The sequence below is a fragment of the Phascolarctos cinereus genome, unplaced genomic scaffold, assembly GCF_003287225.1.
Source record: "Phascolarctos cinereus isolate Bilbo 61053 unplaced genomic scaffold, phaCin_HiC Scaffold_3;HRSCAF=262, whole genome shotgun sequence".
NCBI classification, from domain to species: Eukaryota; Metazoa; Chordata; class Mammalia; order Diprotodontia; family Phascolarctidae; genus Phascolarctos; species Phascolarctos cinereus.
This window is the reverse complement of record NW_027555736.1, coordinates 203,449,679-203,465,233: the sequence shown is the minus strand read 5'-3', so window position 1 is coordinate 203,465,233 and position 15,555 is coordinate 203,449,679. Positions and strand designations below refer to the sequence as shown.

General features: G+C 35.6%; 1 protein-coding gene across 5 annotated transcripts in view; it reads left to right on the top strand.

The window, feature by feature from the left end:
• ATXN3 (ataxin 3) overlaps positions 1-15,555 on the top strand; it is a 36,138-nt gene that overhangs the window by 5,717 nt on the left and 14,866 nt on the right. For 3 of the 5 annotated variants that reach the window (XR_002327826.2, XM_021004269.2, XM_021004268.2), the window contains 8 exons: positions 2,593-2,757; positions 3,025-3,069; positions 4,542-4,627; positions 5,104-5,170; positions 10,997-11,084; positions 11,822-11,954; positions 13,419-13,594; positions 14,890-14,998. Coding sequence is in view for 4 of the 5 variants with exons in the window: in XM_021004268.2 (XP_020859927.1) it covers positions 2,593-2,757; positions 3,025-3,069; positions 4,542-4,627; positions 5,104-5,170; positions 10,997-11,084; positions 11,822-11,954; positions 13,419-13,594; positions 14,890-14,998 (869 nt within the window). In the remaining variant the exon portion in view is untranslated. Of the gene's footprint in view, positions 1-2,592; positions 2,758-3,024; positions 3,070-4,541; positions 4,628-5,103; positions 5,171-10,996; positions 11,085-11,821; positions 11,955-13,418; positions 13,595-13,810; positions 13,924-14,889; positions 14,999-15,555 lie in introns of those variants that run through there. The other 2 variants (XM_021004270.2, XM_021004271.2) reach the window with 2 other exon arrangements.

Sequence of the window (15,555 nt, the reverse complement as noted above, 5' to 3'; positions counted from 1 at the left end):
CAAAGTCAGCAATAATCTCTTAACTGTCAAAGCTAATGACCTTTTCTCAGTCCTCGTCGTTCATAGTTCATCCTTCTGTATGTACTTTGACACTGTTGATCACCAGCTTCTCTTGGTATCTGTAACTTTTCTCTCCTTTTTTCTTCCTGCCTGTCTGATTGCTCCTCAAATTCTTTGCTGGTTCTTTATTTACATCATACCCAAGACTCCGTCCTGAACCCTCTTGTCTTCTCACTGTATTAATATGTTTGTTTATCTCATCAGCTCCCATCTTCGCAGTTGTCTCTGTGCAGATGATTCCCAGATCTATATATCCAGCTTTGTCTGTCTCCTGAGCTTTATTCCTACATCACCAATTGTCTTTTGGACATCTTGAATTGGATGTCCTATAGGCATCTCAAACCCAGCATGTCCAAAAATAACTGTTTTCCCCAAAACTTATTCCTTTTTCAAACCTTTATAAAGACATCACTGTTTTTCCAGTCACCCAGATTCATGGCTTCAACTGTTGACTCTTACTCATCCTCACAAAGTGGGTAAATTTTATTGTTTCTGTCTCTACAATATCTCTTTTATATGTCCCCTTTTCTCTACTTACACAGCAGTCACCTTAGTTCAAGTTCTCTTTACCATTTTCCAGGACCATTGCAATAGTCAATCAACATTTATTAAATACCTACTATGTGCCAATTGGTTTTCCTAAAGCCTCTCTCCTTCTGCTTCAAACCATTCTCCACTCAGCAGCCAAAGTAATTTTCCTAAAGCACAAGACTGACCTCCCCCCTCCAATAAATTCCAGTGGCTCTGTTACCTTCAAGATCAAATACAGTGACCTCTGTCATTTAAAGACCTTCATAGCCTGGCCCTTTGTCACCTGTCCAGTCTTATACTTTACACTCTTCATGCATTCTACACTCCAGCTTCATGGGGCTACTTAATATTCCTTGAATGCAGTGCAGCATTTCCTTACTCCTTGTCTTTGCTCTGGATGTTCCTCTTGTCTGGAATGCTCTCCCACCTTACTTCCACTTGGGGAGAATGAAGAGTCAAGGAGGTGAACCTAGGTAACTGGAAGGATAGTGGTACCATTGACAGTGATTGGAAAGTTCAGAATAGGAATCGATTTTCAGGGAAAGATAATTAGTTCTATTTTGTGTTCAGTTTGAGATACCTGTAGGTCATCCAGTTTAAGATAACCAAAAGGGAGTTGGTGATGACAGACTGGAGCTCAGGAAAAAGAGGGTTAGATATATAGATATGGGAATCAGATGGCCTCTGAGGGCCCTTCCATATCTAGATCTGTGATCATATTTTTGGCCAAATGCCTATATTGGAGTCCAAACTCCAGGAAACGTGGTTTCAGTGAATAGTAGCCCTAGGAAAGAAGGCCAAGTGGTATGATGGAAAGAGTTCTGGACAAAGAGTGAGGAAACTTGAATTTTTAGCCTGTTTTTATAACTGTTTGGCCTTCAGTTTCTTCATCTGTAAAATTTATCTATTGGACTAAATGATTTCCAGTCTGTTCTGGCACTTCATTCTCTTCTGTATTTGTCTGATCTAAACATCAGACAGGGCCTGGGAACCATACTAAGATGGCTTTAAACCACTGGGGGCCCAAACCCTAGGGTTATCTTCTACTCAAACCTCTGGATTTTTTCTGCCTTTTTTTCTAGTCAAACACTTGCCCATATCCCCACAACGTACCCTGACTCACAGCAGAAGTGTGATCTTATGAATCTGATTGAGCAGGGAACTTAGAATTTTAACTTTAGATTTCCCCATAAGAACTTTTTGAGGCATCTTAGAGGCTAGCGAACCAACCCTCTCATTTTATAAATGAGGAAACAGACTCAAAGGGATTAAATGACTTGTCCAAGGTCACACAGCTTGTAAGTGTCTGAGACAGAATTCAAATTCAGATCTTCCTAACTCTTTATAAGTTAGTTGAGAAATTCCTCTTAAAGGCATTTCGAAGTTACATAGCTAAAAGACTGTACTTGACATACCAAATTTTTCTCTGCTTCCTCAGTTCTTTGACAGTTAAAAATTAGTGTATAAAATGGCATGTTTGGGAGATGGAGTAAGAAAGGACATTGTACTTGACAAAACAAAATAATTGTAAATCAGGATGCCTGAAATTCACATTGATGTGAATGATGTGTAATCTCTCAAATGAGGTTACTGTTGTTTATTAATTCTTCAGGGCCCTGAAAGTAAGAGAAACTAAATACTATTACAGTCATGGAGTAGTTGTAAAGTCAGTAATGGAATACTTATAGAGAAATATAAGATGTGCTGTATTAGGTGATACTGTGCTATTTATTTCATGGCATTTTAAAATGTCAAAGAAACCCCCACCAACTTATAGCTAAGAGGTTGATTAGACTGTGATTCCTTTGTTCACTGTTAAATTGTACCCTAAGTATAAACAAGTAAGTTTTAAGTGTAGCATCTGAGCCATTCTTGTTTCAAAGCTAAAGAGGTGGTGGGTTCAATGTATCAAAGATAAAACTGCTAAATTCCTCTTCAAAGAAAACTGCTATACAAAGATATTTAGCAAATGATAATCACATCTTTTCTTTGCATTATTAGCAAGAAGGCTCACTTTGTGCTCAACATTGCCTGAATAATCTATTGCAAGGGGAATATTTTAGTCCTGTGGAATTATCCTCTATTGCTCATCAGCTAGATGAAGAAGAGAGGATGAGGATGGCAGAGGGAGGAGTCACTAGTGAAGACTATCGAACATTTTTACAGGTAATAATGTTTCGGTCTGTAGACCATTTATATTCTTTCCCCATGAAGTGTAGTTTGAATACATTTTTTTCAATTACCCATGTTCTAGGGAATATTACATTTACTGATTAATTTGTTGAATAACTAATGTTTTGAAAGGATGCACTAATTATTTCAGGATTTTGACCTAATTACAACTATTAGCTGAATTTGTAAACTGGTGATTTTTAATTATGTATCCTAATGTTCATTTCTCCTCTTATGCTGTCACCTGTCAAAATTGAACAGCAACCTTCAGGAAATATGGATGACAGTGGTTTCTTCTCTATTCAAGTAAGTATGACTAATATTGTACCTTGCTTTTCAGAACATTTCTTTTTTAGTCATCATAGTAATATGAATATTCCTAAAGTTCTTCCATCAGGTTGACCATAGGATTAGTCAAGGGTACTTAAAAGAAGCTTACATAATTCTCATATAATTTTTCAGAATTTGAGTACTTTCAACTGCTTTTAAAAAGTAGAGTTATTTCATTTTCAATTAACTTTTAATAATGGTTCTACTAACAAACCAAAATATTTCAAACTTATTACTTCTTGGGTTAATTCTTGCCAGTCACTGCAAAAATCAGCATTATAGCTACTATTTGTCTTTAAATCTATAAAAATTTGATCCCTTGGTGATGCTCTGTGGCTTTTGCTTTTCTTTACTTATGGCTCTCTCCAGGGTCCCTGGGATGGGTAGGTGTGTATGGGCGTGTGGGTGTGTGTATATGTGTTTGTGGGATGCTGTCTATTTTGTATGAGTTTTTTCTTTTGTTTCTCACAGGGTCCTTTATGTGGTGCGTACAAAGTTACCTCTCAGTTCCTTTGAGGGGCCAATTTCTTCTTATATCTTTCTTCATATTCTCCCTTTGTGCACCTCCCTGGCCTCATCATTCAATTGCATTTCCTACCACTGCTTAATTGTGCTACTGTTGTAGGTAATGGCTACTGCTGGAGGCAGGATACGGGACTAGATGGATCAATGGTCTGATCCGGTATGGCAATTCCTATGTTCCTAATTGTGCTGCACTGCTCTTGATGCTAATTCAAGTTTGCCTGCTACATTGTGTCCCCCCCCCTTTCTTTTTCCTATGCCATTGCTTGGCTCACTTGCTACTTTGTTAACTAGCTTGGTGGGGTGAAAGGTGAATATTCAGATTTAACTCCCTCTTCTTCCAAACAGCTTTAAATGATCAATGTCAAGAAATTTGATTTTTTCTATAAACCATGAACCCATGATTACATAAGTTTGAAATGCATAAGACCTGCATTTTATATCCCTAGAGTAGAACCTTCTTTGAAAGACATTTAATTATATCCTCACTAACTCTGGTAGTGAGCTTCATGTTAATTTTCTAAAGTAGCCCCAACAGCAGCCATATTCCAAACTTACACATTTAGATTTATGTTGTAGACTAGTTCTAAGAATAGAGTAAGATTGTGATAGCATATGCATCTGAATATTTGAGGCTGTGTTTTATCTAGGGGTTGTGTGGTACTATGGGAACTTTTCAGCAAGAAAGCTAGTTTTGATATTCAGTTCTTTTTTAATGCTCTGTTTGTTGTGTGCTGTATGTAGATATGTGAAGGTTGAATTTTGAGTGTTGCTATCCTAAAGGTTTCCAGTTAATAGCAATTTAAACAAAAATAATAGCTTTGTGGGGAAAATCTGGGTAATTGTTCATAGAGGCTAAAGTGGCAGCATTGCTTAAATTTGGAGTTGAATGGCTTATCTCATGAAAAGTTGCTATTTTTTAACAGGTTATAAGCAATGCCTTGAAAGTTTGGGGTTTAGAGCTAATCCTCTTCAACAGCCCAGAGTATCAGAGGCTCGGGATCGATCCTATGTAAGACTTTCTTTTTAGCTCCCTGCTTTCATTTTTTATACACACAAAAGATACAAAAAAAATAATAACAATAACTTCTCAAAGTGTGTCTTAATTTTTAAGAGAAATATGCATTAAACTCTTTTATTATGATGTTACCTTGTTTTGTTCCCTCAGCCTTTCCTTTTTCATCTTTTTGGGATTTATGTGAACATATGTCCTCTGAGCCTTCATGACATCTCTGTATCTGTGGCAGCACAGTGCTTATTCTTGAATGGTATGTGATGCCATACATAGCATGACATCACTCACTTTTCCACATATATACCACTACAGTTTGTAAAACTTTTAAAATATTATTATTAACCACAAAAACCTGGACAGGGTAATAGATTGCCGCAGTTGTGCAAAAATATGGTAATTTTGAAATAGTAGACAAGCTAAAATTAATATAGACTCAATCACTTGAACTAATATATTGTGTTTTATTTTTCTAGAAATGAAAGATCATTTATATGCAACTATAAGGAACATTGGTTTACAGTTCGAAAATTAGGAAAACAGGTAATTCCTTTTCTTTCCTTGTACCATGCCCATTTCCTCATTTTAGCCTCCTATTTAGAATTTAGAGAATAGTTCCAAGGGGCAGCTAGATGGCACAGTGGATAGAGCACCAGCCCTGGAGTCAGGAGGACCTGAGTTCAAATCTAGTCTCAGACACATGATACTGTGTGACCCTGGGCAAGTCACCTAACCCTGATTGCCTCACAAAAAGAGAGAGAGAATAGTTCCATTAGTGACATTTTGTTTATTTTTGTATTCCATGGCATCAATTCGAAGTAGATATAGACATATGGTTGTATTAAGAATATAGTTGTTTTGTGATCACTTATTCTTTTAGGTGGAATGTAGAATTAGATAGCTTGAGTGATGGAGATAAAGCTTAGAGTACATTGGTAGGCCAGTACTTGCTTAATGCTATCTTAGTCTTAGTCGAACCAATAATGTAGTTGTGCTCTCGTTTTATAGATGAGAAAAGCAAGGATCAGACATGTTCAGTGACTTGCCCAATGTGTCCACGTAGCAAGTAGAAGGGCTGGGCTTCGAGCCCCGCCCAGATTCTGTTGTTGCTAAATTCAGCATTCTTTCCATTGTACTGTGTTGCATCCCAATTTTGACACCCTTTCTCTGCTTACTTAGCAGGCCCAACTGTACCACATATAATTAGGTTTATATCCTAAGGATCTCACCTACCCTGCCAGTTTTGGAATGTGTTGGGACTACTTAGAAAGAGAGTTTTTTGGTAACAAGATAAGTAATCTTGCCACTAAGTAGTAGTTAATGTATGTGGAATACCAATTAACCAAGAAATTGCATTACACCTAACAGAGCTCTTTTGAATTAGTCCTAAAAAATGTGATCTCTTGGTAGTCTTTCTTTTTGAAAACCTTTTTATTACCTTTTACATTTTATTCTTTTGTATAATGTTTCAGCCAGAGGCTATGTGTTTTTAAAGTGCATAAGTTATAAAAGTGGAAATAAAGCACAGGTACCAGTTATTGAAAGTACTGGAAGTAAGCTACTTTAGTGTCTCAGACTAAATCACGGAAACACAAATCATTTTGATGCATGAAAACAATCTAACTACTTTTTGGTAGTAAGAGTTAGTAAATTATTCTCTGACATAAACAGTAATTGGAAAGATAAATCTCTGATCTAGTTCTAAATTCATTACAGTTGTAGCTATGTTTGACTACAAAAAAAATTTTTAAGCCTGCTTCATAGTTCAGCAAAACCCCACTAGTATTGTATTTTAGAGAGGACTTTTATAAAATACATAAATATCTTCATTTCTAAAAGTCTCTGAGTTCTTAAAAAATAACACTTTAGAGCCACATAAAAGTTTTATTTTAATGTTCAAGACCATGCTGATAGGTACTTTTCTCCCAGTAAGCTAGTCAGCCTACTCATTTTATTGCTACATTTATCGCTCAATGAATGTATCGCTGTGTATGTTGATGTATCATTACAATACATCACTATCACTCATTTATTGCTACATTTTGCACCATATGTTTGTTCTGAGTTGCTTTGTAAATTTCAAACAAAATTGAGTTTTTTCATACTTTCAGTTATTCTGACCTTTGTCACATGAAAAAATATAAGAAATATTGGTTTATTGTTTCTGTATGATAACTTAAAATTCATGGCAAGATTCTAGAGTATATAACTTTGTAAGCACTTTTAGAAAATAAAGCAATGATAGACTTAGTCGAGGTGAGTTCATGTCAGTTTCTTTTTTGACAAAGTACAGAATATGAGCTAGAAGGAATCTCTTCTAAAACATTCTTGGCAGAAACTCTTATCTATCCCATGCTTGAAGACCTGTGGGAGCCCACCACCTTCTGAGACAGCCAGTTCTACTTTTTCATAGCTCAAATTATTAAGAAGTTTTTCTTTACGTTGAGCCTAAATCTGCCTCTCTTCAGTATCCATCCATTGCTTCCAGTTCTGTTCTCAGCGGCCACATGTAACAAGTCTAATGCCTCTAACACATGACTACCCCTCAAATACTTGAAGAGAGTAATCATGATTCCCTTCTTCCCCCATTCTGTTTTCAAGTGGGACATCACCAGTTCCTTCATCCAAGTCTTGTAATGGAATAATCAGAGACCTTCCCTATCTTCTTCCCTGTGCTTTGGACCCTTTCCCATTTATTAATGACCTTTCTGAAGTATCAATCAATCAAGAAGCATTTATTAAGTACCTTCTATGTGCCAGGCACATATAATACATAAAACTAAAGACCATGTGCCAGATATGGTCCTGCCAGGGTAGAGTATGCCAGGACTACCACATCTCTCTTTCTGGACACTATGCTTCTCGACGTAGCCTCAGATCATATTAGCTTTTTTAGCTTCCTTTTCATACTATTGATTCATACTGAACCCATGGTTCTTCAGAATTCCTCTGGTCTTACAGATAGACTATAATCTAGCTATAATTCTCCCATCTTATACTTGTGAAATCAGTCTTGATCTCACCTAAGGACTTTACACTTATCTGTGCTAAATTTCATTTTGTTAGCTTTAACTGTCTCTGCTTTTCTCTCAGTCATTGATGTTAAACAGCACAGGACTGAGGCACTTCATTGGAGACCTTCTTTCAAGTTGACAAACCATTAATGACTAACTTTTGGTATCTGATCAAAAAATCAATTCTGGATCCACTTTACCATACATTTGTTTATAACACATTTCTTCATATTTTCCACAATGATCAAACTAGTCTGATCTGGGGAAATTTATTTCCCATGTCTGACTCGTGTTTTTTTCACTTTTAAAGGGGGTTCATAGACTTAGAGGCAGAAAAGACCTTAGAAATACTCTAGTCTCACGAGAATGGCTGAACAAGTTGTGGTGTATGAATGTAATGGAATGGTATTGTTTCATAAGAAATGGTGAGCAGACGGATTTGATAACAACCTTGACTTACATGAACTGATGCCGAGTGAAATGAACAGAACCAGGAGAACAGTGTATACAGTGACAGCAACATTGTGAGATGACTGACTTTGTTAAACTTAGCTTTTCTTAGCAATTCAGTAATCTAAGACAATTCTAAAAGACTCATGATGGGAATGCTATCTACATCCAGAGAAAGAACTATGCTTTAAATCTCTGATTCTGTAATGCTCTAATTTGGGGCAAAGAAGCTTTCTGTAACAGCATAAATACTTAAGCATCTAAGTATATGAAAGGTCAGGAGAGCCACTAGACAGAAAAGGGAAAGTAAAATATGGAAGAGAAGAGAAAAAAATAAGGAAAGAATGAAAACTTGAGTTCTTGTGAGAAATACTTATAAGGCTGCGTCCCCCATCCACAAAAAAAAAGTCTGGATAGATTATGTAGCATCTCCCTGATTTACTAGTCTGTCCTGTTATATAAGGTTAATAGGTTAATCAGACCTGACCTGTACTTGCTGAAGCCTTACTGACTCTTGTGATAACTGCTTCCTCTTCTCAATCCTCACTATCTCTTTAATTCTAGAATTTTTCCAAGAATCAGTCAAACTCATAAGTCTATAATTATGTATTTTACTCTTTTACTTTTTGAAAATCAGAACCGTGTTTGTCCTTTTCCAGTATGGGCACCTCTCCCGTTCTCCATTATCTTTCAGAGATCACTGAGGATGGCTCAGCAGTCACACAGCTGCCAGTTCTTAGTTCTTTCGGTGCCTTGGGAAGTGGTTCTTCTGGATCAGGTGGCTCAAGCTAATCAAAAATGGCTAGGGTGCTCTCTTCCTACTTCCCTGGTTTTCAATTCATTATTGTCTGTTTTTCTTCTATCTTTTCCTAGCCAAAGTTTATTTTCCTTAGCAAAATAAAGCAAAAACTCTGAGTTGAGTATTTCTGCCTTCTTGCTATCATTTAATATTATCCCATGCATTCTTTTTTTTTTTCTTTGCTAGGCAAGGGAGTTAAGTGACTTGCCCAGGGTTACACAGCTAGTAAGTGTTATGTGTCTGAGGCTGGATTTGATCTCAGGTCCTCCTAAATCCAGGGCCGGTACTCTATCTACTGTGCCACCTAATTGCCCCCATACCCCATGCATTCTAAGTAATAGTCCTGTCTCTTATTTTGATTTTTCCCAGTGTAGCCAAAACAAAAAAAAACCTTTCTTTCTTCGAAGAAGTCCTTGCCATCCTTATCTTATTCTGAGCTTTAGCAGTCCTGACATTATTCTTGTGGGACTGTGCCACGCAGGTTAAAATTGATGCATCAATGGCCGTGGAGTCAGGAGGACCTGAGTTCAAATCTGGCCTCAGACACTTGACACTTACTAGCTGTGTGACTTTGGGCAAGTCACTTAACCCCAACAGCCTCACCAAAAAGCCAAAAAAAAATTGGTACATCAAAAGAATACGGTAGATCAGACCTGCACACCTATGGCCCGCCAAAGGATTTTGGGCGGCCTGAAATCATTTAGCGTGCCTGAGGGCCACTTATGTCCCTTGGGCCTCAGATTGTGCAGACCTGCAGTAGATTTAGTATATCTGGATTTTACCTGGGTGTTTAGCAAAGTCTCATAATATCCTATGGACAAGTGTAATGAATAAAGCACAGTACAGTTAGGAAGCTATAAGTTTGTATCCTGCCTCCAGACACTAACTGTGTGACCCTGGGAAGTCAGTTAACCTTTCTCAGGCTGTATCTTCATCTGGAAATGAGAATCAAACAAGATTTGTGTAAAGCACTTTAGAAACTTTAAAGCCTAAAAGGAAACGTAGAATTACTGATTTAAAGTTTGAAAGAATCTTAGAGGTTATAACCACCACCACCACCCCTTTGTTTTAAAGATAAGGAAACTGAGGCTAGCTTCCACTACATGACTCATTGAGAATTCATGTGGAAAAAAAAAAGTAAGTTTAGGAAGATTGCAAGTTCAATATGAAGTCAGCAGTGCGACATTGCAAACAAAAAAGCTCATACAGTCTCAGCATACATTAATTGGCATATAGTGTTCAGAACAAGGGGGGCTAGGATGACCTCTTCAAGGGCCTTCCAGCTCTGAGAATCTGTGATTCTGCAGCCTAACTAGCTCCCATATTTATTTAAAATTGATACTCCTTGGGGGCAGCTAGGTGGTATAGTGGATAGAGCACTGGCCCTAGAGTCAAGAAGACCTGAGTTCAAATACTGTCTTAGACCAGACACTTGACTCTTACTAGCTATGTGACCCTAGGCAAGTCACTTAACCCCAGTTGCCTCACCAAAAAAAAAAAAATTGATACTTCTTTTCAACTCGACTCTTCTTTCCACCATAGTATTCCTCAGTTGAAGATAATAATGCTTTTAGAGACTTAAGATATAATCCAGTAGAAATAGTAGCTCATGAGCAGTGGCATGTGGAAATTTGCATCTCTTAATGATTCATTTACCTCATATTGATGGTGACTAAAAGTCACACGTATGTGATCGTTGTTAAATTTCAGCTGGACTTCTTATTTCTGTCATCTTTGTCAAGGTGCCTAGGTTTTGTGATTTTGTTCTGTTTACACCTTTGAATAATAGAAATGTCGGTCTAAATTCTTAAGAACTGAGTACAGATTAGACTATTTTCTATCAAATTGTAATGGAGTAAATTTTATTAAGACCTACCCCCACCCCTTTTAAAAAATGGTAATAATAACATAGGGGTATGACTTTTTTTTTTCAGTCTCCTTTAATCACAGTTTTCTTGAATTTTTTGAAGTCTCCATTTGAAATTATTTTAGTCATTTAGAAATTCCTAATTATTTTCTAGATCAAATGTGTTCTTTACAAATACAATGTTGTTAAAAATCTGTATTGCATGTTAATATAGATATCTCACAATTGTTTTTCTCCAGTGGTTTAATCTAAATTCTCTCTTGACGGGTCCAGAATTAATATCAGATACTTATCTTGCACTTTTCTTGGCTCAGTTACAACAGGAAGGTAAGAAAAATTAAGAATTTTTCAATGTAGTGCTTACCAAATTTTACACATGACTTTCAGGTGTTTGGGTTTGTGGGTGAAATTGTTGGTGCCACAACTAATCAGTACCAGAACCAAAACCCCAAAACCGTAACTGAAACCCAATACCATAAATTCAGATACCAGCAAGGGTTTATTGAGTTCACCAGCAAGGGAGCCCCATCCATGCAGAGAGTTCCTGAAGGAACAAAATGACAAAACTTATATAGGTTTCAATTTAGGCAGGAGATGAGTTGAGTATGGGGTACCTCAGGATTTGATAGGGCTGTTGCTGGGGGGATTCCCAGGGCAGGAATAGGGAAAGTAGTATCCTTTGATTGCATCAGGCCTGTTGCAGGGGCTAGTAACAGGAAAAAGTCTTCTTCAGGTTAGCTATCTCTTGCAGCTATGCCCTAATAGGACTGTTCTTGCTGTTTCAACAGTAAGGAGGGTCACAGACAGATTGAGAGTTGCAATATAGACAGAGTCAGGGCAAGATAGAGGAACTGCAGATAAAATGGAGTTGCTTTAGCTTTCTCTGTTACCTACAGGTTTCAGCTATTCATGTTACTCTTTATGAAAAAGGTAGTAAAATGATATTTTATATTCTGATCTTTAGGTTAAAATATATGACTTTCTTACTCAAGTTATAGCTCTTATTCTGAAATACTTTGGACACATAGCTATCTACAGTAGTTCTTCTATTTTTTTTTCTTCAGGTTATTCCATATTTGTTGTTAAGGGTGATCTACCAGACTGTGAAGCTGACCAGCTTCTGCAGATGATTCGGGTACAACAAATGCATAGACCAAAACTCATTGGAGAAGAATTAGCTCAACTAAAAGATCAAAGGTAAGGAAGCATGGTGCTTAAATAAGAATTTTCCCATATAAATAGATTGGTTTGTAGTCTCTAGACAACTTATGAGCTATTATGACAATTATAACAATTATGACCCACGCCTAGATAAAAACCTAGGGTAGCATTTGTGCTAGTATAATGTCCTTATAAAAATTATGTCCAGTGACTTATAGAAGTGCACTGATTCTTTGCTAATAATGACATATTTATATTTTGGTAAAATGTATTTGTTAAAAATAGAGTGGTTTTTAGAGTTGCCAAATATTTTATGCTTCCTGCTTTGTAGTATGGTTTAAGTTCTGATACTGGTTGGCCCCCTTGTCACTTTTATTTTATATTATTTCTTTTGAGACTTTTGGCTTTTTTTGTTTCTCCAGATAAATTTCATTATTTTTCTAGCTCTGTAAGGTAATCTTTTGATAATTTGATTTTTTCTGCATTAAATAAGTGAAATGACAGTATAGTCATTTTTATTATGTTGGTAATCATGAGCTATTACTATTTCTCTAATTACTTATTGGAGATAATTACTTACTCTGTCTTTATTTCTGTAAAAAGTGCTTTGTAGTTGTATTCATATGTTTCCTATATATATCTTGATAGATAGCCTCCCAAATGTTTCAAATATTCTGTAGTCGTTTTGAATGTAATTTCTCTATTGCTTTGTTCCAAGTTTTGTTAGAAATATGGAAAAATCCAGATATATGTATATTTGATATCCTACAAGTTGGCTTAAATTAGTTTGAATTTTTTAGTCAGTTCTTTTGGGTTCTCTAGCTAGATCATCATATTGTGTGCAAAAAAAAATTGGTTTTATTTCTCCTTTTCTTATGCTTAGTACCTTAATTTTCTCCTATTATAATTGCTATAGCTAGCATTTCTAGACCTATAACAAATAATAGTGGTAAATACTAGACATTCTTGCTTTAGCTCTGATCTGATTAGAAAGGACTATAATATTTCTCCATTACATGTAATGTTGTCTTGGTTTTAGATAAATACTACCATCTATATAAAGGAAAAATCCATTTACTCCTATGCTCTCTAGCATTTTTAGCAGAAATGAGTGTTAGATTTTGTCTCATTATAGTCATATTTTTATTATTATTTTTGTTAATATGCACCATCATGTTCATATTTTTCTTTATATTAAGCCAATCCTTTCTTCCCTGTATCAATTCAACCTGGTTATAGTGTATAATCAATATTTTGTTGTAAACTCTTTACAGTATTTTAACATTTTTTCATCAGTGTTCATTAGGGATATTTGGTATTTGTCAATTTTTTTTTAGTTGTTGATATTTCTGTGCATGTTTCTCATTGCATAATAAGAACTTTCTAGCTGTATTTCTTACATTTTTAATTAAATAAAATCTTTTTATAACATTTATTCATAGCAGAACCTAAATAGAGTAGTTTTTTAGAATTAGGTGACTGAATTTTTGTGTTTTCCAGAGTACAGAAAACAGACCTAGAGCAGTCTTTAGAAGTAAGTCATTCATATGATGGAACAGGAATGTTAGATGAAGATGAAGAGAATCTACAAAGAGCACTAGCACTAAGTCGACAGGAAATTGATATGGAAGATGAAGAAGCAGATCTGCGTAGAGCAATTCGACTTAGTATGCAAGGTACCAATTTGCATACACATTGTTTCTCTTTCAGAAATCTTTCTGCTTAAGAAGTGTAGCATGGGTTTCAGTTGTTTGATTTTGATGCCAGTGTGCATTATTTCCTGCCATTTCTGACTTCTCAAAATATACTCTTAATATACATGTGTAGATTATTCGCCACAGCTAATTTAATTATTCATGGGTGTTCAGATTAGTTTTATATCTGTCTGACAGGATTTCCAGGCCTCATACTCAAAGCTTTTCCAGCTTGGAGGAAAGAGCTTGTATTCTGCCAGCATAATCTTCAAGAATCCAAGCTTGCCTCTACACTTTGTTGAAGCATCAAAGTAAGACTTTTAGTAGAGAACTAGTGATGGACTATCTGTGGTCCAAGTACCAGCCAAGCTAAGTCAGGAGAAATATGTTATAAGAAAGTAGATCATCAGATAATGAATTATTTTGGCCCTAGCAGTTCACGAAACTAGTCTGTTAAGGCATTTAAGGGTTGCAGCCTAAGTTGGTAGAAGAACCCACACTGATAGATCCTTTGAAATATGTAAGTAATGATTATACTCTGCTGTAGCACTTTGTTTAATGGAATTGTTCTAATAGATGCAGTGTCTAATGTGGGCCAGCCATTTTGATCATTTCAGTGGCTATAATTACAATGAACTGTTTTCCAAATGTTTGTATCCGCAAGAGAGATTTTGGTCCAATTGGACAGTAATTGAACATATATGCTGTACTGTCTTAATGGTGTCTGGTAATGGTAGTACTTCCATTATTTGACACTTTTTATATCTGACTATTTCTGTAGATATCCAAATTGACAGAGACAACCAAAAATAATTCGAACAATGAAGAGTTTACCATATGGGCTTCTACTTTGAGTAGTTGCTAGAAAGGCATTTAATCTAAAAAGTGGAGGCTGCCTATAAATACACACACACACACACACACACAAATATGTACACACACATATACAGATACACATATTCACATCTATACATGTATATATGTATAATGAATGTATATGTACACACATATATACTGCTTTCTTACAGACCCTTCTATTCTCATGCTAGTTGTTAGATTAAGAGTTCTGTACCATATATACAATTAGCTGTATAATGGGGGTAAAAAAGTTTGGTTTTTATTAACATTAGTTGAATTTAAATCATTAATGGGGCTTGTTTAAAATCAAATTATTTGTTAAAAAAAATAAACAGTTTAAAAACTTGATGTAATTATTTTACTTTAAATATAACCTTTTATTATTGAATAGAAAAGTAAATTTTAAAAAAAAATTTTAGGTGGTTCCAGAAATATTTCAGAAGATATTTCACAGACATCAGGTACAAATTCACCAACATCTCTTACTTCAGAAGAACTACGAAAGAGAAGAGAAGCCTACTTTGAAAAGTAAAGTAGTTGATACTGAATTAAAACTGCATGTTTAAAATTTGTTTTGTGATTTTTGTAATGTGCCTATTTCTAAATATTCAACTTTGACAAACAAAAAGTAAAAATATTTTCACTTACGAATTCCTCCAGTTTGCATGGTAAAGACTGACATCTCAAAATGTAGCCATTCGTATGTACATATATACATGCAAGCAGGCTTGTATATGGGTATATTTCCTTATTTCTATATATTGGATTCTGTTTCCCATTGGTCTCTTATAAAGTCAAATGTGTTCCTTTGGGGAAAGTTTTTTTTTTCTTCAAGATAAAATAAAATTATAGAGATAAATGAACAAAATATTTTAGGTCATATTATTTAAAGGGAAAATGAAATAGTAAGATCAAGCGTATTGCCTGTCTCTCTTTCTTAGAGCATACCTCTTATTGGCTGCCTGAAAAAAAAAAACAGACTTTAAAATTTTTTAGGTCTGAAAATTGAAAGATAAGCAACAAAGGTGGCAATTCCAGCAGGCGAATATGTACCATCCTGGTAGTGGTGAATTATAACACTTTTG